Source organism: Canis lupus, chromosome 18, assembly GCF_003254725.2.
Source record: "Canis lupus dingo isolate Sandy chromosome 18, ASM325472v2, whole genome shotgun sequence".
NCBI lineage: Eukaryota > Metazoa > Chordata > Mammalia > Carnivora > Canidae > Canis > Canis lupus.
This window is the reverse complement of record NC_064260.1, coordinates 54,023,614-54,043,911: the sequence shown is the minus strand read 5'-3', so window position 1 is coordinate 54,043,911 and position 20,298 is coordinate 54,023,614. Positions and strand designations below refer to the sequence as shown.

At 57.1% G+C, this 20,298-nt stretch overlaps 1 protein-coding gene and 1 long non-coding RNA gene across 32 annotated transcripts in view; one reads left to right on the top strand and one right to left on the bottom strand.

The window, feature by feature from the left end:
• The window catches only part of AHNAK (AHNAK nucleoprotein), a 32,188-nt gene extending 18,973 nt beyond the window's left edge, over nucleotides 1-13,215 (bottom strand). For 23 of the 31 annotated variants that reach the window (XM_049096508.1, XM_049096509.1, XM_049096497.1 and 20 more), the window contains exons 1-4: nucleotides 13,022-13,214; nucleotides 1,324-1,426; nucleotides 862-1,018; nucleotides 235-422 (exon numbers count right to left, since the gene is read on the bottom strand). In XM_049096508.1, the coding sequence (XP_048952465.1) occupies nucleotides 235-422; nucleotides 862-1,018 (345 nt within the window). In that variant the 5' untranslated portion in view covers nucleotides 1,324-1,426; nucleotides 13,022-13,214. Of the gene's footprint in view, nucleotides 1-234; nucleotides 423-861; nucleotides 1,019-1,323; nucleotides 1,427-3,171; nucleotides 3,382-3,955; nucleotides 4,202-5,174; nucleotides 5,200-7,938; nucleotides 7,964-10,161; nucleotides 10,316-11,700; nucleotides 11,809-13,021 lie in introns of those variants that run through there. The other 8 variants (XM_049096510.1, XM_049096505.1, XM_049096483.1 and 5 more) reach the window with 8 other exon arrangements.
• Nucleotides 12,392-19,042, top strand: LOC112659521 (uncharacterized). The gene is made up of 4 exons (XR_003136362.3): nucleotides 12,392-12,558; nucleotides 15,082-15,190; nucleotides 16,884-17,958; nucleotides 18,328-19,042. It is a non-coding gene; the product is annotated as an uncharacterized LOC112659521 (long non-coding RNA).
• Nucleotides 19,043-20,298: the final 1,256 nt, after the last annotated feature.

Sequence of the window (20,298 nt, the reverse complement as noted above, 5' to 3'; positions counted from 1 at the left end):
TTCCCAAACTGTGGTGCTCTGAGATCGATGGAAGACTTCCAAGGGCAACACCAGCTACACGCCACACACGAGTAAGAACACACAGGCTGGCGCAACAGAAGGCGCACAGGAAAGAAAGTAGGAGAAGGAAGCACCGGAGAGGTCCAGTAGGCAGACACAAGGCTCAGCAAGTGGCCAACAGGTCAGCGCGGTCGGGGAAAGCTCAGGGCACAGACGGGCTGGCCAGGCACTCACCAGAACCACCTCGGAGCTTCGGGAGCTGAAGACCTCGTGGGTCCAGGTCTGGCCAGGCTCAGGGGAGCGATCCCCCTTACGATGCAGCTTCAGGCCTACGGTGTGGTGCCCCATGGTGTTCAGCAGCTGGGTCACCTCACCTGACTGCAGGTTGTCAAAGTAGATGGTGGCACCCACAATCTGGTCCCCTGAGCAAGGGCGGAGCAGAAGCAAGTGAGACCCACAGGGTCTTGGGAAAAGAGCATGACCACCACATGGGGGGCCCTCCAAACGCACCTGCCTTTAAGGTGGCTCCTGACCACCCTACAAGGCAACTGTGATAATAGCCGTTATACAGACGAGGAAAGAAAGTAAGCCTATGGGAGGCCCACTGAATCACCCAAAGTGGTCGAGCTCATGAGTAGTGGAGTGGAGAGACTAAGGGCGATGTTGCCACCATCCTCCATAGCCGCTTTCCCCGAGGACTGGATGGATCAAGGGACACAGAGGGGGCAGGAGAGTGGGGGGCCTTGGGTGCCGACTGTTCTGAAGCCACTGGGACTGGCCTTTCCCTGCCCCTGTGGCCTTCCCGCCCCCACCCTCTGCCAGCCCGCCCCGGCACCCAGGCCACACCCTGGGGTGACTCACCCTCCTTGACCACTCCAGTGCGGGCCGCAGGGGAGTTCTGCATCACCTCCTGCACAAAGACGCCATCATCCCTCTGGGCAATGGTCAGCCCATGGGAGCCACTGCCCTGCCAGTTGGGTAGCAGCAGCTCCCGGGTCGTGTCCTCTTCCTTCTCCATCTGGGATGAGGTAAGGAAACGGGGGCTCAGGACAGTGGGGGGGAGGGTGCTCAAGAGCCCAAGAGGTGAGAGAGCCAGGGATCCCGGTGCTGTGAGCACGCAAGGGGAGAGGCAGTGTCTCCGAGGTGCCCACTTCTACTGGGAAGTGTTCCACAGGCATCGCAGAGAACACGGAAAGTGGACATTGGCTGCCACCGACCCTCATCCCTTCCACCCAGGGCCCCAGCTCCCTGATGCCACCATGGGGTCCCTCCCCGCCCTCACCCCTCTCCTGCCTTCCGCCACACCCTCCCCTTCCCACGGACCTTTTGCAGGACTCAGTTCAGGAGTGGATGCCTTGCCAAGAGCCCGCCCCTCCTTCCTGTCTTCTCAGTCTCTCTCTCTCCTCTGGAATCACGGTCACACAGCCTAGGGAAAGGGGGACAAGGATGCTCATGTTCAACAGCTGGCTTGCTCAAAATCCCAAATGCAGAAGACGGTGGGGCATTCCTGTTCCATTCTCCAGGCCAGACCCAAACCCCAACCTTCCCCTACTTCCATTCCATTCATCCATGACTTTCCAACCTGGGGTCACAGAAAGGGGGCTAAGCGGCGGCCAGACTCAGATGTAAACCCTGACATACACCCTGGCTCTGGGGAACCTGGGGGGGCTCAGTCGGATAAGCATCTGCCTTCTGCTCAGGTCATGATCCCAGGGTCCTGGGATCCGGCCCATGTCAAACTCCCAGCTCAGCAGGGAGTCTCCTCCCTCTCCCCGCTGCTTGTGCTCTCTCTCTAATAAATAAATGAAATTTTGGGATGCCTGGGTGGCTCAGTGGTTGAGCCTTTGGCTTATAGCATGATCCCAGGTCCAGGGATCGAATCCCACATCAGACTCCCTGGGAGGAGCCTGCTTCTCTCTCTGCCTATATCTCTCTGTCTTTCTCTTTCTCTTTCTCTCTCTCTCTCTCTCTCATGAATAAATAAATCTTTAAAAATAAATAAATAGGGCAGCCCCAGTGGCACAGCGGTTTAGCGCCACCTGCAGCCCAGGGTGTGATCCTGGAGACCTGGGATCAAGTCCCACGTCGGGCTCCCTGCATGGAGCCTGCTTCTCCCTCTGCCTGTGTCTCTGCCTCTCTCTCTCTCTCAGTCTGTGTCTCTATGAATAAATAAATAAAATCTTAGGGATCCCTGGGTGGCGCAGCGGTTTGGCGCCTGCCTTTGGCCCAGGGCGCGATCCTGGAGACCCGGGATCAAATCCCACATCAGGCACCCGGTGCATGGAGCCTGCTTCTCCCTCTGCCTATGTCTCTGCCTCTCTCTCTCTCTCTCTCTCTCTGTGACTATCATAAATAAATAAAAATTTAAAAAAAAAAAAAAATAGGGATCCCTGGGTGGCGCAGCGGTTTGGTGCCTGCCTTTGGCCCAGGGCGCGATCCTGGAGACCTGGGATCGAATCCCACGTCAGGCTCCCGGTGCATGGAGCCTGCTTCTCCCTCTGCCTGTGTCTCTGCCTCTCTCTCTCTCTCTCTCTCTCTGTGACTATCATAAATAAATAAAAATTTTTAAAAAATAAAAAATAAAAATAAAAAATAAATAAATAAAAATAAATAAATAAAAATAAATAAAATAAATAACAAATAAATAAAAATCTTAAAAATAAATAAATAAATAAACCCTGGCTCTGCATCCTCCCAGCTGTGTGTGTGTATTCCTGGCCAAGTCACTCGACTTCTCTGAACATCCACTTCCTCATCTGTGAAAACAGAGATGATACAGGATCTCCCTGAAGACTGAAGGCAAGACAGAGCGCGCGTGTGAAAAGCTCAGGCGCACAGGAGTCATAAAATAAACATTCTCGGGCAGCCTTGGTGGCTCAGTGGTTTAGCGCCACCTTCAGCCAGGGGCGTGACCCTGGAGACCTGGGATCGAGTCCTGCGTCGGGCCCCCTGCTTGGAGCCTGCTTCTCCCTCTGCCTGTGTCTCTGCCTCTCTCTCTCTCTGTGTGTGTCTCTCATGAATAAATAAATAAAATCTTTTAAAAATAATAAAATAATAAAATAAACATTCTCATTAGGTTCTTTATGACAGCTCCAGGAAGGAAATGTCGCAGTCCACATTTTACAGATGGAGAGAGGGAGATCTGAGAACCACAAAAGAGGGCTGTTATACCTGGGCTCTGAGTCTGTAACTCTCTCCCCTCCACCACATCAGGTGCAGCTTTAACCAGCATGAGACCCCTCTTCTCAGAGTATCTCCAGGTCTGGCAGCAAATGGTAGGCGGAAGGCAAGAATGGTGGTGCCCTCCCACCCTTGATGACAAACGGACTCTGGGTCAGCCAATCTAACCCAGTCCTTAGGACCAGGGGGACCCTCACCAGCTGGGAATTCCAGGTGCAGCGGGCTGAACAAAAGAAGCCCCAAGCCCGCCAGGGCCAGCCTACACCCCAGAGGCTTGAATACAGCTGAGCCACCTCGGGGACCCGGTGAGTCAGGGCCCATCTGGCTGCCCACGTGGAGCCCTGAGCCAGGCCCCCATAGGTGCAGGCACTTGGGAGCAAAGATGCCCTCTAGCCACAGGATGAGCTGTCAGCTGCACTGGTGCCTTAGGAAGACACGAGGGAGGAATCTGGGTACAGTCGTGGCCTACAGCCACCCACACAGAATGGCAGGAGCACAGTCATCCAGAAGCATGTCTGCAAAACCGTGTGGGAGATGCTAAAAATCATGTAGAGCCTCACCCAAAGCCCCACCCTGAAGCTGTTTACATTCAGAAATTAGTCAACCGATCAATAAATACATGCGTACTGATCACCTCCTGCATGTCCAACACTGTACCAGACACGGCAAAGAAAGCCAAGAAGGAACAGACACAGCTCAGCCCAGCCCTGAGCTCTACAGGGCATTAGACTGTCACCTAACTTGCACATCCCCCCAGCATTTACTAAATACGTACACTCCGTGTGCCAGATGGGGAGACTGGAAAGACTTAGTTCCTGTCCCGGATATAAAATACGAGCAAGGTGCCCTGGTCCTGACCCGTTTAGCTTCCTAGAATGTTCTAGAAGGTTTGGGAGCCTCCTGGAGGGGAATGAAATATAAAAGGAAAGAATGCAGCAAAAAGAACTTAGTATTCGCAAGTTTTCTTGAATACATTAGAATTTGCCTCTGAGAAAAGGATTGGGTCTCTTGGAAATTCGTGCTTGCTTAGCAGTCGCGGTGTCAAGTAGATCACAGCTTGGGTAAAAACAGCACAGAGACACCCAGTCCTCCACCCACCCCACCCCACCCCACCCGAACTCTCACATGCAGTATTTATGACACAGGTGCTGCCTAAGGGGCAACCAGAGCCACCGCCAGCAAGTGGCCTATTGGCACAGGTGTGAGCTAGGGAACTACCTCTTCCCCTCCGGACAAGCAGCCGCTATGGGAAGTCATCCTGACCCCAACAGACAGCAAAGCTGCAACTTTAAGGCACCCCCTACCCCCCAGCACTAAGAAGCCAGCCCTGCAGACAGGAAGCCAGGCAGCACAGGGGGAAAAAAAGGCTTCCAGCCTGAGGACTTCTTGGGTATCTAAAGCCACCAGGCATCCTAGCACCCCACTCTTCCTCCTGGAGCAGGGCCCCTTTCTTCTGCCTGACATCCTGGTCCTGAGCCAGCAGCTAGCGAGGGGTGTAGAGAGCCAGCCCGCTCACCCTCACCCACAACTTGGCCCCACCCTCCCTCCTCCTCCAGTGAGTCACTGAGGCTACAACAGCTCCAGACATGCAAAGGGTCACGCCTAAAACCCCATCGACAAAGTGTTTCATTGGTCAGAGCCCCAGGGGTCCGGCGGGGGGGGGGGTCGCCAGGGGAGCCAGGCCGTCGGCTTCCCTGCCAGCTCCTCAGGATGGAGCCCCAGGTCAGAAGTCCCCGGAAGCACAGCTCGGAGGCTCAGGAAGGACTTGCTACAGGCCTCAGGCCAAGCAGCTCAGGAGGGGGGTGGAGAGCCAGCATGAGTGGCGAAGGGTCCCCGGCCCAGGAGAACAGGAGCCGCTGGACCGAGGGCTACAGGTTGGCCCTGGCACGGCACCCGCTGGCTTCCTGGCCAGGAGGCGCTGCCAACCACCCTGCCTGCCCCGGCTCAGGGCTCTCCTTCCAAGGCATCCCGGAGCAAGTCCCCTGCCCTCTCACCTGCTCTGGGCCACGCAGGTGGCTGCACCTGGGGTGCTGATGAGGACGGACTAAAGACACGGTGGGAAGGGTCCATTTTCTGCATTTGAGTCCCATCAGCCTCTCCCACAGCCTTGGAGCCAGATGGGCCCTTCTTCTCCTATATAAGTCAGGTGACGCCAGGCTTCCCCCAGGGTGGGGGGCGGCTGAGGGTCCTGCCCCGAGTCTTTGCAACTCTGAGGAAATCTGCACATTCAGCCAAGCCTCATAAGTCTTTAGAGCTCGAAGATGCCTTCGAGCCATGCTGTCAACATGGTGGCTACATGTGACTATTTAAATTTAAATTAACTTAAATTGGGATCCCTGGGTGGCAGCGGTTTGGCGCCTGCCTTTGGCCCAGGGCGTGATCCTGGAGACCCGGGATCGAATCCCACATCGGGCTCCCGGTGCATGGAGCCTGCTTCTCCCTCTGCCTGTGTCTCTGCCTCTCTCTCTCTCTCTGTGACTATCATAAGTAAATAAAAATTAAAAAAAGAATTGTTAAAAAATAAAAAAATAAAAAATAAATTAACTTAAATTGAATTTTTAGTTTATTGATTGCAGCAGCCACATTCCAAGAGCTCAACAACTACACAGGGCAACATATTAGACCAGGTAAATGTGGAAGACTTCCACCAAGGCAGAAAGTCCTGCGGGACAGCTCTCTGGTATTTACAGGTGGGGAAGGAGAGGTCCAGAGAGGTGAGAGTAGGAGAGTGTCAGGACCCCAGAATCCTGGTCTGCCGACACCCCACCCCAAGGCCCACCCGACACTGGCTCACAGTATCCTTCGTGATGGGAAGGCCTGGAGTGGGGACCCTCTAGGCAGAGGGCTGCTTGGAGGGCAGAAAAAGAGTGAGATGGTATGTCCACTTCCATCTGGGAGGCTGAGAGTCCACTGCAGGGACACCGTAACTCAGGCCAGAAGCAGAAAGAGAATGAGGCTGTCTTGTCAATTCAAAACTGCAAATCCGGGGGGGGCGGGAGGGGGGGGTGGCAGCCTTGGGTGGCTCCAGCAGTTAAGCTGCCTTTGGCTCAAGTCATGATCCCAGGGTCCTGGGACACAGACCTGGGTGGGGCTCCCTGCTCAGTGGGAAGCCTGCTTCTCCCTCTCCCTCTGTTCCTCCCTACCACCCCCTCATGCGGCGTGCATGAACGCACACTCTCTCACAAATAAATAAATAAAACATTAAAAAGAAAAAAAAAAAAAAACCTGCAAAGAGGATGTGCACCACCCAGGCAGATCCAAGAAGCAGACTCCTTGCCCAGGGCAGAGGGTCTCTGCCAGAGGTGGCATCCAGAAGAACATCTTACCCCCTCTGCCTTGAGGCAACAAAGCCCCTTCCTTTCAAGAGCCAGTATGAAGTCAGCCAGGGAGGGGGCCCAGTTGACTTGCTGCTGCAGCCAAAACCAGCCCTGCAGCCAGCATCAGTGTCAAGATGACAGGATAGAGGCCCACTGCCCGAGAGACAGGCCCATGGTCCTCAATGCTCCCATGCACCAACCCTGAAGACAAGACACATACCAGAGGGGCACAAGTGTGAGCATCTGCCCAGCACAGGATGGAAACGGGAGGTGCCCTCCAGGGGAGAGAAAAGCATTCCCATCCCCTGTGGGGAGGATACCAACAGCAATGGGAACTTCTACCCAGCACAACGACATGCACCCACCTGCACCCACTGTATACACAAGCCAAGGAGAAGCATCTCCCAAGCCAGGAAGAATGAAATGACTCACACACAGGTAGAGACCTCCACCAGGGAAAGTCCCAGACACTTATAATAGGTTGAGGGGATAGGATATTCAAAAAAAAGAGAGACCCACCCAGAGGGGCAATCTACTCTTCATAAGCGCCAGACAACAAAGAAAAAAAAGCCTTGCACTGAACGAAAATCCCTAACAAACTGAGAAAAAGAATTTTGCCGAGCTCCTGGGGTATGCTATATAGTTCCAAGCCTGGGGTCTCATTCGATCCCAGACAACCTATTGTGATTGATAACTGGTGTCCTTATTTCAGAGACGCAGCAACAGGCCCCCAGAGGTAAGATGACTTGCCCAAAAGTGAGCAAGAGTTGAGATGCAAGCCCAGACTTCTATGACTCTGTGACTCCGAAGCAGTCTTTCCCTCGGCAGAGGAATGAAGGTGCAAATAAATACACACACAGAATGAGAAACCACAGAGAAAAATGCACAAGGGAGATACAGAGATAAGAGATCTATACTGGAGGAGGGCCAGAGACCCACCCGAGGGAAGGTGGAGAGGCCTCCACGCACACCCAGAGGGAGGCAGGGTGGGAGAAAGCCTCAGAGAGAGGGCACAGACCCAGAGAAAGGGAGGGGCTGAGATTCCCCTAGGAGACCCGGAGACCCAGAGACCCAGGGAGGAGCAGGTGACTCACCCAGGGAGCAGTGATGCCTTTCCAGTGCCACAAGCATAGGAGGGAGGGCAAGCGGCCACCAGACTCCTTGGCCCACATGCCAGACCCTTCCTGGCCAACAGCTCAGGGACAGCCGACCCAGAGGGGCAGAGTCCCAGAATTCCTGGAAGCCAGATCTGAGGGGGCTCATGGAGGCCATATCCCCAGGACTCAGAAATCCTGAGCTACATAGATCCCAGCTCACCTGGAGACTCTTGGGGGCCCATCAAGTGAAGGCCAAGAAAGTCATCCCTTCTGGGGCTTGCAGGGACACGAGACCCCCTCTAGAGAAAGGCACCAGCAAGGGTAAGGCAGATGCTTCCACTCACCGGGAAAGGGCAATAGCCATAGCAGGCAGGCCCTCGTCCCAGGGGAACAAGGAAAACAACAGGGGTGGCATCGCTTCCAGGGCCTCAGCCTGCTCCGAACGAACCTCCATGGATGCAGCTGCCAGGCCTCTGTCTGGAAAACAGCAGCCCTAGTCTAACTAGGGGAGAACAGCAAGGTAATCTGAAGGGTCTAAGCTGGCATCAGGAACTTTTACTCAGCTCATCCTGGGACTTACAGGCCCAAGGGGGCATGTTGTATGTGTTGGGGGAGGGTGGGGTTATCAGGGAGAACGTGACTAACACAATGCAAGACACAGGCGACATGGGCGCTGCAGAGACATTCCCAGAAAGACACGCAAGGACACACGCACACCGCGTGCACACAGACGCGCTCATCAGCCCGGTCCCCCACTCTTCCCAGCCTCCGCCCACTCACAACAGCACCTGTCTGGGCAGCCCCATGCCCCCCCCCCCCATTCTGGAGGGCGCCCGTGCCTGCTAGCCTGCTGCCCCAAGTCTGCATCTCCCTCTACCTGGTGCCCAGGCCTATCTTCCTGCTCCCTTGCTATCCAGGCCACTGGCCTAGCTCACAACTCCCACCAGGAGAAAGGCCCTCCAGCTCTATCACTCCAGCCCTCTCCTCTCTGCCCTCCTTCCCGCCCCCCCGCAGCCCCAGCAAGGGCCCCTCACCATCAGGCCTGAGTTTTCTGCACCTCCACTTTCAGGGCAGCCCCACTCCTACCCCACAGGCTTTTTTATTTTATTTTATTTTTTTTTTTTTAATTTTTATTTATTTATGATAGTCACACAGAGAGAGAGAGAGGCAGAGACATAGGCAGAGGGAGAAACGGGCTCCATGCACCGGGAGCCCGACGTGGGATTCGATCCCGGGTCTCCAGGATCGCGCCCTGGGCCAAAGGCAGGCGCTAAACCGCTGCGCCACCCAGGAATCCCCCCACAGGCTTTATATCTTCCTCTGCCTCCCTCCCCTGGCTCTCCTACACACAGCTTCCTCACACCATCCCCCCACCCCCAGTGAGCTCCGAGGTCTCACTTCCAGTGGGGAGGGAGATTCCCTCTTCCTCCCCAGACTGAGAGGGACTCCCCTCCTCCTTGTGACTTGTGATGGGGGCCTGGGGGCAGCAGCACGTTACCCAGCGGCAAGTCCCCACCCCTGGCCACACAGCCCGGAAAGAGAGAGCCTTTACCCAAGGACCAGAGGTGCACTCTCCACAGGGCAGGGGTGGCTCGGTCTCACCCGGGCGGGCGGGGCAGCGAGAGATGACAGCCCGGAGCTGCCAGGGGGACACAGGCTCCCCAGGCGCAGGCGACCTCTCCACCCAGCGGCCGGGCAGCGCTAGTGCAGGGGCGCAGAGCCAGGTCCCGCAGCTCCAGCAGCCAAAGAGCCACCCCCAGCCCAGCCAGGACACGAAGCCAGGATCAGCTCCAGGCATTTCCCCTTCCCCTAGAACCTCCGCTCTGGCCCCCAGGGACAAGGCAGGATGCCCCTCCCTGACCAGCCGTGTGCAGCGCCTTGCTCGGCATCGCTCAGCCAGGGCTTCGTTCCCAGAGCTATCCTCACCCTCCCAAGGGCCTCTGAAGACAAATTCCAGGGCCCAGAACCCAACCAGGATGGAGAAAGTGACTTTAGACCTGACCTTCAGGCTCCATCAGAGCTCCATCACCGGGGCAGAGTCCCACTGCCATCCCCTGCCCTTTAAGCCCCAGACGCAAGCAGAGGGACATACCCAGGACCACCATACACAGCCAGAGGGACGGCCTCTCACCGGTAACAGAACACACCCCTCACCGCTGGACACGAGTGGCCAAAGGCACATGAGGCCACAAACACCAACGACGACGCCTGGGCACCACACCTCCAGCTACAACAGCCCAGGAGCCCCCCTGGTGGGAACTAGGCCAGGGGTGAAGAAGAGGGACTCTATCAAAACTGCTTCGCACATACGCGTTCCTGCTGAGCCGCCACCCCCCCTTCCCCCCCCCCCCCACACACACACACGGAGGAAACTGAGTTTGCTCTGGAAGGCCTGGGAGCCTGCTGGGGTGGCCAGAGACCAGGGATATGCCAGCCCTTGGGAGCCGGGAGCCTGGATAAAGCCCACGGGGGACAGAGAGCAAAAGGCCTGGGACATTGGCCACCCCCACCATCTACTGAAATCCGCCCATTGTAAACCTTCTCCAGCAGCCACCTCCCTTCCTCACTTCGAGCACATGCAGAGGGTCAGGCCAGCTCCAGGGGGTGTTGGGGAGTAGTGGGGAGCAGGGAAGAGCCAGCAGTGGGAGTGGTCCCATCCAGAGGAGGACCAGCTCTTCTGGTATGCCTTCATCTGTCTCCAGGCAGTTCCCAAGCTCTGAGGAAGGCAGTGACCACACCCTAGAGCCCCACACACCCCTCCACCCCCACAGATTTGCCCCAACCTCTCAAACCAGCTCCTCAAGCTCTGGGTAGCGTGCTCCACCAGGGCCAGCCAGCCAATTCCAAGTTGAGCCAAAGAATCTAGCCTGGTAGTGCCTGGGCACCTCCACCTACGGCCTCCCTGGGACTTGGATGACCCAGGAGATCCTCCAGCCCGTTCCCTGCCCCTGTTCTGCTGCTGGCCCTCCTCCTCCACAAGTCTTCCGTGGTTGACTCTCTCGTGGCCCACCCGGAACCCTGGACCGGTGCCCTGAACCCAGTCTGGCGCCCTGAACCCAACTCTGTGGGGTTGGCTCTCCAAGGAGGGCCCAGAGCAGCGCCCCTGAATCACTGCTAAGGGTCCCAGATCAGCAGCATGAAGCCCCACATGACTTCTCTGGCTCCCTATGTAGTCCCTGTTTGATGACCAACATCCCGGCATATACTCTCTTGAGGTCAAGGCTTGAGAGAGGGGCTCACACACCCTCCCTTTCAGACGAGACCCTGTGTCCTATGCTAACCCAGCTCTGAGGGTCCTAGGTCCTCTCCCTCCCTGCCCTACCCCACCTCTTTCCTACCACAGCTCACAGCTCAGAGCAAGGAGGTACCCCCCAAGCCGGGGGTGCCCTTCCGCTCCCCACTCTGCACTCTCTACCTACTGTGCGCTGGCCCAAGCCCATCATCCCTTTGGGCCCAGGAGAAGGAAGCTTCCCCTTTCAGCTTTGGAAAGGAAGTGAGTGCCACACCCAGCCCCAGGGATTTTCCTTCTGGGGGCAGAGGAAGAGAGGGAAAAGGAAGCAGAATCTGTTCCCCTACTTTAGATGCAGCATCGGCATCGAGGCCTGAAAACGCCTTCCAAAACACCTTCTATCTCTTCCTCCTCCCTTCCCGCGGCTTCACCTATCACGACAGCCCTCACGCTGTCACTATGTCCCGTAAAATCAGCCCAGCCCCTACCTACCAACACTGGGCTGTGCAGGGAAGGGCAGGGGATTCCTGCATATGGGAGGCGGGATTCTCACCGAGGAAACTGTTCCAAAACCAATTACTGGAGCTCCCTGCTGTGCTGGGGACACAGAAGTCAATACCAGTCCTTTTTTTTTTTTTTTTTTTTTTTCTCCGAAACTCCAGGTCTCTCTCTAAAGGACCCCACTGACCGGGGAGGATCCCAGCCCGCCTTTCCAGAAGTCCACTCCGCAGAGCAGGGCTCTCGGCAGCCACCGCGAGCCGGACACTCCCCGCCACCTCTCTGCAGCCACACCCAGTAAAGGCTCAAGGGCACACATACTACACGCACACGATTCTCCGTGGCCACACTGTGCCAGGGCGCCAGAGCCGGCCCCCACCTGGTGCAGGCGCCCCGCTGAGCCCCGTGGGTCGCCCCGTGTGCCCACTCGGCTCCCCTCCCGCGCAAGGGCGCACGGCCCGGGCCGCTCAGCCCCGCGTGTCCCTCCCGGCCGGCGCCGCCCAGGGCTGCGCCCCCAGATTCCCGGCCCTGGCGCGGCAGGGGAGGGCCGGGGAGGGCCGGGGAGGGAGGGCCGGCCCTCCCCCGCTGCACGCCCGCCCCCCGCCTGGGAAAGCCTTACATAACACGGCGCTGCGAACACACCCCGCGCGCTCGGCCCGCCCGACAGCGCAAGACCTCGCCCCCCCCTCCCGGAGCGCGCGGCTGCCGCGGAGGGTCCAGGCGCGCGCCGAGCCCTCCTCCCTGCTCCCGCCCCCGCCGCCCCAGCAGCCCCTTCCTCCCCCTCCCCTCGGCCCCTCACCACTCCTCCCCGAGTTCTGGTTTGAATTAGTCAGCGGCTCCAGCCACACATTCCTCAGGCTGCTGGCGCCGAGCCAGGCGCAGGGGCGGGGCCGTCCCGCCCGGACGGGTAGGGAGCGCGGTGGGCGAGCGCGCCGCCCCCCAGGGGAGGGGAGGGGAGGGGAGGGGAGGGGAGGGGAGGGGAGGGGCCGGGCCGAGGGCCGGGCCCGCACCGCACCGCGTCCCCGCCCACCCCAGCGCTGGAATCTCCCTAATTACGCCCCCCGCCCCTTCTCCCACCCGGCCCGCCCTGAGGCGCGCTGCAAAGTTAGGGCAGGACGGAGGGAGGCTCCTGGAGCGGGGACCGCGGAGCGGCGAGCCCAGGGCGGGGCAGGCACAGGCCGGTGGCACAGGACTGGGTGGGACCGGGAGGACTCCGGACGCGCAGCTGGAGACGGAGGTGCGGGGAGCGGGGACGGAGCGCGGGCGCGGGCGCGGGGGCGGGGGACTCCGGGAGGGGCCTCGGCGACGACGTCGGAAACTTCTCCAGTAAACACGGAATAGGAGCGGGCGCAGCGCGCTGAGCCACCGCCCCAAGGAGAAGGAGGGGATGGGGCGGAGGGCACCAGCGGCCCCCAGGCCAGGAACGGGGCACCCCAACCAACAAGCAGCCCCCGAGGGAAATAAGGGCTGCAGCAAAACACGCTTCCGAGCGACGTTTCCAACTTTGCCCAACTCGCGCCCCAACTCCGGAGGCAGAGCTTGGCTCCCAGGGCGCGCCGCGCCGCCTCCCCGGGCGGCCCCGGGGCGGCCCAGCTTGCTCCCCGCGGCCTGGGCGGCAGCCGAGCGCCCGGCCCGAGCGCCTCGCCCATCCCTACGGCCCACGTCCCCTCTCCGGTTCGCGCTGCGCCCGGCGCCCCTACCTGCGCGCTCAGCCCCGGGGCGCGGCCACAGCCCGCGCGGGGCCCCAGGTCGCGGTGCTGCGGCTACTGCAGGCGGCGAGCCCCGGTCGGGACGGGTCCGGCAGGGCGGGCGGTGCAGTCCCCCCGGCGGAGCTGCTCCGAGTGGCCCGGCCCTCGCGCGCGGAGGCGGCTCTTGTAACTCCGGCTCGGGCGGGCGGGTCTGCCCGGAGCCGTGGGGAGAGGGCGGGGCCGGGCGGGGCCGGAGTGGGGCTGGGACCGGCGAGCGGGGCCGACCCGACCGGCCCCCGGAGCGCGCTGCTGCGGGGAGGGCCACGGGGGGTCGCGGGGACCAGGGAGCAGCCTTACCCCGCCCCCTCCAGCGCCCCCTGCCCTGGCCCGCGCCGGGATCCACCCCCGCAAGGTTTGCAGCGCGCGGTCGCCCGCACAGCAATGCTCCTCGGAGCCCCCCAAGGATCGTGCTCCAGCTGGACGCTGCAGATCAGCTCATTTTGCCGGAAGGACCAGAGGCTCAGAAGGCGGCTGGGGGGCCGGGGGGGGGGGATTCCGACGCAACCTCCAGCCGGACGCGGATCTTTGAGTTTTCTCTCAACCCAGGCGTCTACACTTCAAATCCCAGGCCCCAGTCCCACTTGGTTCCCAAGCTCCATGCAGCGGCGCCCATTCCCCCCCCCCACCCGGCTTTCTGACCCCCCGCCCCTCCCCCACAGAGGTCTGAAGACGCCGGCCCCACCCCTGGAGCCAGGGTGCCCACGTGGAGTCACCAGTGCCCCACGCACTAGGTGCTGCTCCGGCCACCGCGGCCACAGGGGAGTCAGGCCGGCAGCCCTCTGCGGGCTCCACCCCTGGGAAGCTGGAGCCCCAGCCTTGCCTCTACCTCCCCATTTCTTTTTTTTTTTTTTTAATTTTTATTTATTTATTTATGATAGTCACAGAGAGAGAGAGAGAGAGGGCAGAGACATAGACAGAGGGAGAAGCAGGCTCCATGCACCGGGAGCCCGATGTGGGATTCGATCCCGGGTCTCCAGGATCGCGCCCTGGGCCAAAGGCAGGTGCCAAACCGCTGCGCCACCCAGGGATCCCCTACCTCCCCATTTCTTATCTAAGCCCTTCCCCCACCTCCCCACTTGCAAGGACGCTGCTTCCAAATTTACTGCCTTTTCCCACAGCCACTTCTAACTCCATGAGATTTTATTAACCGCTTAATGATGGGGTTCGGGGGCCCTTCTGGCCACCCAGCCCCCCCTCCACACTCCCATTCTCTTCTCCCCCATGAATCCTCTTATCCTCCCTCCTAGGTGGCCAGCCACTACCCATATCAAGGCGGTTTTCCTTCCTTCCCAAATGCTGAGGAAGGAAGACCCCAGGCTGGGACCCTGAGAAGACCTGGCTCTGAGCAGGAGCACCCTCCTTGCGGCAGATCATGAGTGGGCTGGGGCTGAGACCTGCGGCCCTGTCCTCTGAAATGGCAAACATGTTTACAGGCTAAAAATACCCAGCAGCCAACTCTGCTGCCAGCCCTGGGGGCTGTGTCCCAGGTCCAGTTACCAACACAGGCATGGGGGAGGGAAGACACGGCAAAGGAGCCCTAGCTGTGTGGAGACTCATACAATGGATGCATAAAGGTGGAGATACATGTGTAGACATTCAGACAGGCATAGACATGCAAAGACAGACAAAGTAGAGCTTGGGCATCAGCATTCTGTCTCTCTGTGTCTCTCCATGTCTCTCTGTCTCTCACTTGCTCCTGCTCCTGGGTACAAGTCTGTTCTCTCCCAGACCCCACCCCACCCACCCACACACTCACACACACACAGACCTACAGGCACACAGATAGGGACTCAAACCCAGGGCAGAGGCAGTCCCACCACACACAGTCACGAGCCCAGGCTTTTGAAAGAAGCACCTCCTCCATTTTGTTTCTAGAACCTACTTTATTTAAGGGAAACAAATCTAAACTTTTCAACGTTGTGGTGCTTTTAAAACATAAGAGCTAAGAACTAATTATTTCCTTTACTAGTGGCTTTTAATTCTTATTTCATTGTCAGTAAAATTTTTCTCAGCTTTTTGACAAATGGAGCAAGAATACAGAGAAACTAACCAAAAAAAAAAAAAGAAGAAGAAGAAGAAGAATACAGAGAAACTAGAGTGGCCCGTCATGCTACAAGTCAGGTAATCCTTGTTGACATTTTTGAAATAAAACCAATGCCTCATCTGGTGAAGAATGTAAACAATACAGAAAGGTAGAACAACAAAAGGTAAATGTGCCCCTCCTCCCTCACCCAGGCCCTCTCCCCAAAAGTAACCACTGTTAACAGTTGACCAAAGGATTTTTAACTTTATGAATCACCAAAGTTCCTTGAAAGTGCAAGTTTTCCCAGAACATACTTAAACGGGAGTGGATTTACACAGAGGTTTTCTGATGATATACCCAGAGATGCAGGGGATCTGCAGAGAGGAGTTTGGAGGGAGGGACTGGCACAGGAAAGGACCAGCAGGGGAGGGTGTGGATGCTGGATCCTCCCTGGAGCATGGGCTCATCGGCCCCCCAGGAGTGAAAGAGCAGAGGCTAGTGTCCTGGGCTCAGGGCCAACTTATCTGCTCCATTGTTTGTTCTGGCCACCCTCTTGGTCAACAGAGAAGAAGGCAGGAGAGGCTGGTTTGGGAGCAACTATAGAGCAGGGATTACTGTCCAGATACTTCATTCAGAGGTAGGAGTGTCAAAATGCCTGGTTGACGGTGGTCCTGGGGACTGTTCCCTGCACACTCCAAGCTAGGAGCATAGAGAAGGAGTCACCCAGACCCTTGCCCCATTAAAAAAAAAAAAAAAAAAAAACACAATCGCGTCCCTGCCTGCTGGAAAACGAGCTGGACTTTCCTAGGTCAGCTTCCTTGGCCCAAGGGGAGAAAATATATTCAACAGTTTTCAGGGGTGTAATTGCTGTAGCCCCCTTTCCCTCACCCCCCAAAGCTACTTTTTTTTTTCCCCAAAGCTATCTTTTTTTTTTTAATATTTTATTTATTTATTCATGAGAGAGAGAGAGGCAGAGATATAGGCAGAGGGAGAAGCAGGCTCCATGCAAGGAGCTCAACGTGGGACTTGATCCTGGGTCTCCAGGATCACACCCTGGGCTGAAGGCAGGCACCAAACCGCTGAGCCACCCAGGCTGCCCCTCCCCAAAGCTATCTTAATGGCTATTGTGTCTCCTGCTGCAGCAGGCGCTATCATCTAATCTTCATGTGTTCCAGGAGGGCACGGTCTCAGACAGGGTTGGTGATTTACCTAAAGGCACACAGTGCTCAGAAGCAGGAGTCAAACCTCCCACTGGCATCTAGGCCCCATGAAGACAGGGATTTCCTTGGTCTTGGTTTTCTGCCCTGTGCCTAGAGCAGTGGCTGGAGAACTTTGTGAAATGAATGAATGAATGAACTACAGGGATAACTGGCGCCAAAGCCCTTGTCTTTTTCACAACAGCATCCTAAACCCCAACATTCCCCTTTCCTCTCAGCCAGGGAACAATTTCCCTCTCCTACAGCCGCACAAACATTTATTGTGTGTCCGGTGACAGGCCACAAGGGCCTATGGTGGTGCTGGTAGTGGTGGTTCAGGGAATAAAGAACTCAACAGGATGGAACACCTGCCTCAAGGTGCTTGGTCCTGAAGAAAATGTCTTCTGAGCTCCCTGCAGGTCCTATGCTTTGGGAAAATGGGATATTATCCATTCTGCCACGTATTTTACACTTACACCTCTCTCCTCCCACCAACATACATACACTGACAGATACACACACTGTTTTTTTAAGTTATAAAAGGATTCCCCCTGACAGTCTCAATTTTGCAAGGAAAATCTGTATCTTTTTGAAGGTTTCAGATTCCCCTGCCGAAATAAAGGCTATCCGGGAATCCAGGAGGACTTCAGCCCTCCTGCTGGCACTCCATCACCTTTCAGAGGTACCAGACACCAACAACGAGGTCCTGCAGATTCGCTGGCAAAGCTGAGTGCGTCCTAGGACTCATCATCACGGGGATACCCCAGCTTCCCCAGAAGTTTTGCTCCCCCTCCCAACCCAGGAGTTTCCCTGATGTGTACGCACAGTGTGTGTGATGAATCTTGGGCTCCGTTGCCAAGCGACATGCCTCTGTTTTGGCCTAGTATGCTTGTTTCCATAGCAACCACAGAGGGCGCTCTATGGGCAGGCCCCAGGCCAGGGGATTCCCCTTCCCCTCCCTCCTCACCACAGTCCCCTCCTCTAAAATCCGTGTATTACAGGGAAGATGAGACGCGACTGCTCAGAGAGTATTCATGGCTTTTAAACTATGATCCCAGAAAGGAAGTGAAATGTGCAATCTGCAGTCTCTTTGAAAGTAGACTCCCCACCCCTCCCATGAGGGCCCTCTGACATATCTGCCTTAGAAGCAGAGAAATGACTCTTACCTCTTCTTTGAGCTACCTGGAATCTCCCAGGCCCCACCCCCACCCATACACACATTCCCAGAGATGAGCCTCTCCCCAAACATCAGGCCCATCCATGTTCACTTTCATTGCTTCCTAATCTGTCTTCCCCGGTGAACAGCAAACCTCTCGGAGTGATTCTGGAATCCAGATATTATTTCCTAAGCAACTCTGAGACCCCAGACTCTTCACTCAAACTCAGAACGTGAAGCCAAGTGTTCCAGCCCAGTTTAAATTCCAGCCTGTATAAAACCTTGGGCTTCAATAAGGAGTTCCTGAATCACTCAGATCAGATCAGACAAGAGCGAATACAGGAAACCCGCCCATTACACTCGGTCCTAATTGAAATCTTCAGGCCAAAGCAGAACCCAAGTTAAAACTGATTAGAGAATGAGAGACGACACGTGGGGCTCTGAGCACAGATTCTGGGAGGAAACATGGTTCAAAAGAGCATCCAGACGAGAGAGTGGGGACAAAGCGGGCAAGGTGAGCAGGACAGAGGGAGCAGGACACCTGCACTGGCAGGGTGAGAGGTGGCCTGGAGGCCAGGAGGTGTGCCTGTGCAGATTTGGGGGGAACAGGAAATGTGGAGATTAAGGAAAACAAGTGGCAAAACACGATTGAATAAGGCTGTGAAGGAGGGAGGGGGAGCAGAAGAGAAGAGCTCAGATCTGAGCCCAAGACAGGCAAACTGTAAACAGGAGCCGAGGGAGGGAGCTGGAGTGAGCAGAGCTGCTGCAGCCCCAGCAGGGAATTGGGAGCAGGGAAGGGGGACCAGCAGCCTCCACTCCCCTTCTCTGGAATCTGCTTCTCTGCCATCCTTTCCAACTTCCTCTGCCTTTCCTTCGGTTTCAGGGGTAAAGGGAGACCAGCCTGGGCTTCTCTCCCTCTTCTGCTTGCAACTTCCCAAGTCCAGGCTGAGATCAGGCTGAGCAGTAAAGGAAGGGCCTAGGCTGCCCAGAGCCTGAGTCACCACATAGCTGAGGTTCCTGACGCTCGAAGTCCCGCCTCTGCTCGCCCTGTGCCCTCTGCTCGCCCCAGGACTTGGAGTGCTGGAGTGCCGGGCTTGACCTGCCCTGGGACCTGCTCCACTTCTGTGCCTCTTACCAGCCAGGGCTGCTAGCAGCCTTGGATACCACCCTCTACCTCCAAAACCGAGTGTGCTTGGTCAATCCTAGTGGCCCAGCAGTCTGAGGGAAGCGCCCCTTCCTGCTCTTAGGAACAAAAGTGACTCAGTGAGTGGCTTTGAGAACTGTGGAAAGACTAGCATGCACCCTTGATAAGTCACTTCCCCTCTCTGGGCTGGTTTCCTCCTGGGTAAAATAAAGCGACTACCTAATGTGGTCTCCCCGGCTTTCCTGCATAAGGTACATTCTGTCAGTCTGAGTTCAAGAGATAGAATGTTCGCGGGATCCCTGGGTGGTGCAGCGGTTTAGCGCCTGCCTTTGGCCCAGGGCGCGATCCTGGAGACCCGGGATCGAATCCCACATCGGGCTCCCGGTGCATGGAGCCTGCTTCTCCCTCTGCCTGTGTCTCTGCCTCTCTCTCTCTCTCACTGTGTGCCTATCATAAATAAATAAATAAATACTTTAAAAAAAAAAAAAAAAAAAGAGATAGAATGTTCGCATTGGGAGGGTGGGTTAAAGGAGTGTGTCTGCTAACCCCTGTCCTAACAGGAGTGGGTGGGGTAGGGCACAGGCTCTTCCACAATAGGGCAGCCAACACCCTTGGCAAGTGGGTGATTCAGGCCCCACAGAGAATGGGACTGACAGGGCATGCTCCCCTGTGACTCAAGGGAAATGGAGATCTCCCTGAAGAATGACTGGCCAGGGTCCCGCTATAACCAGCTGGTCTCCCCTGCACCTAGAAAGTTTCCTGTCGCATTGCGGCCCCCACTGCCTCTGATGGGCACCCTAAGCTCATTGTCATACTGCCTCCCTGGCCTACTCAGTTGCCTCCACCCCTCCTACTGGCCCTGGCAACCCCTCTTCCCTGGGCCTTCAACGACATAGCCCTTCTTGCCCTGTCGTGTCCCCTCATTTACCCTTTGGCTCTGCCCATCCTCACTATCCACCCCCATCCCTGCGGAGCCAGCCAGATGATTGCAAAAGGGCTGAGCCAGCGAGAGAGGCCCTCACATGACAGCTGTTCCTGCTGGGGAGGGGAGGGGGCCGCTGGAAGTGGAGGGAAGCACATTCCATGGGAGATTCGATCAGAAATAGCCCCAAACCCTGACCATCCAGCCCCTGCTCTGCACATGGCCAGCCCATTGTGTAAACAAGGTAGGGTCAGCAGGCTCCCTTTGGAATCCTGAGGAAATGAGGAAAACAGGGGGCAGGGAGTGGTTCCCTCCCAAAAGGGAGGGGGCTACAAGGATGACAAGAGCCCAGGAACATCTAGAGACCCAGGGTCACCAAGACAACCTTTGCCACTTAAGCAGTCCCACCTGCCCAGGGTACTCTGCCTCTTGGGAGACATTCGAATGAATACAATGCAGCACCCAGCAGCCACTTTACCACCATTGCACCCATCCCTTGGGTGCTGGAGCACCGGGACACCCCAGTAATTCCACTGGAGTAAAACGACAGCCTCCTCCGGGAGCTATGCCAGCCTGATTAGAGCAAACAGACAGGAGCAGGTGGCTGTTTCTCTAACCTTTCAGGAGCACTGATATTTTAGCTCCACACCATGAGGGGAGGTGTGGAGGAGGTGGGGACCCCAGAATTGCACCCAAACACACAGAGGACAAAAGTCAGTTGGGGAAGTTAGCCTGTACTGTAGGCACAGCTGGTAGGGTGAGCCAGGGAAGCCACAGTCACCCAGGAA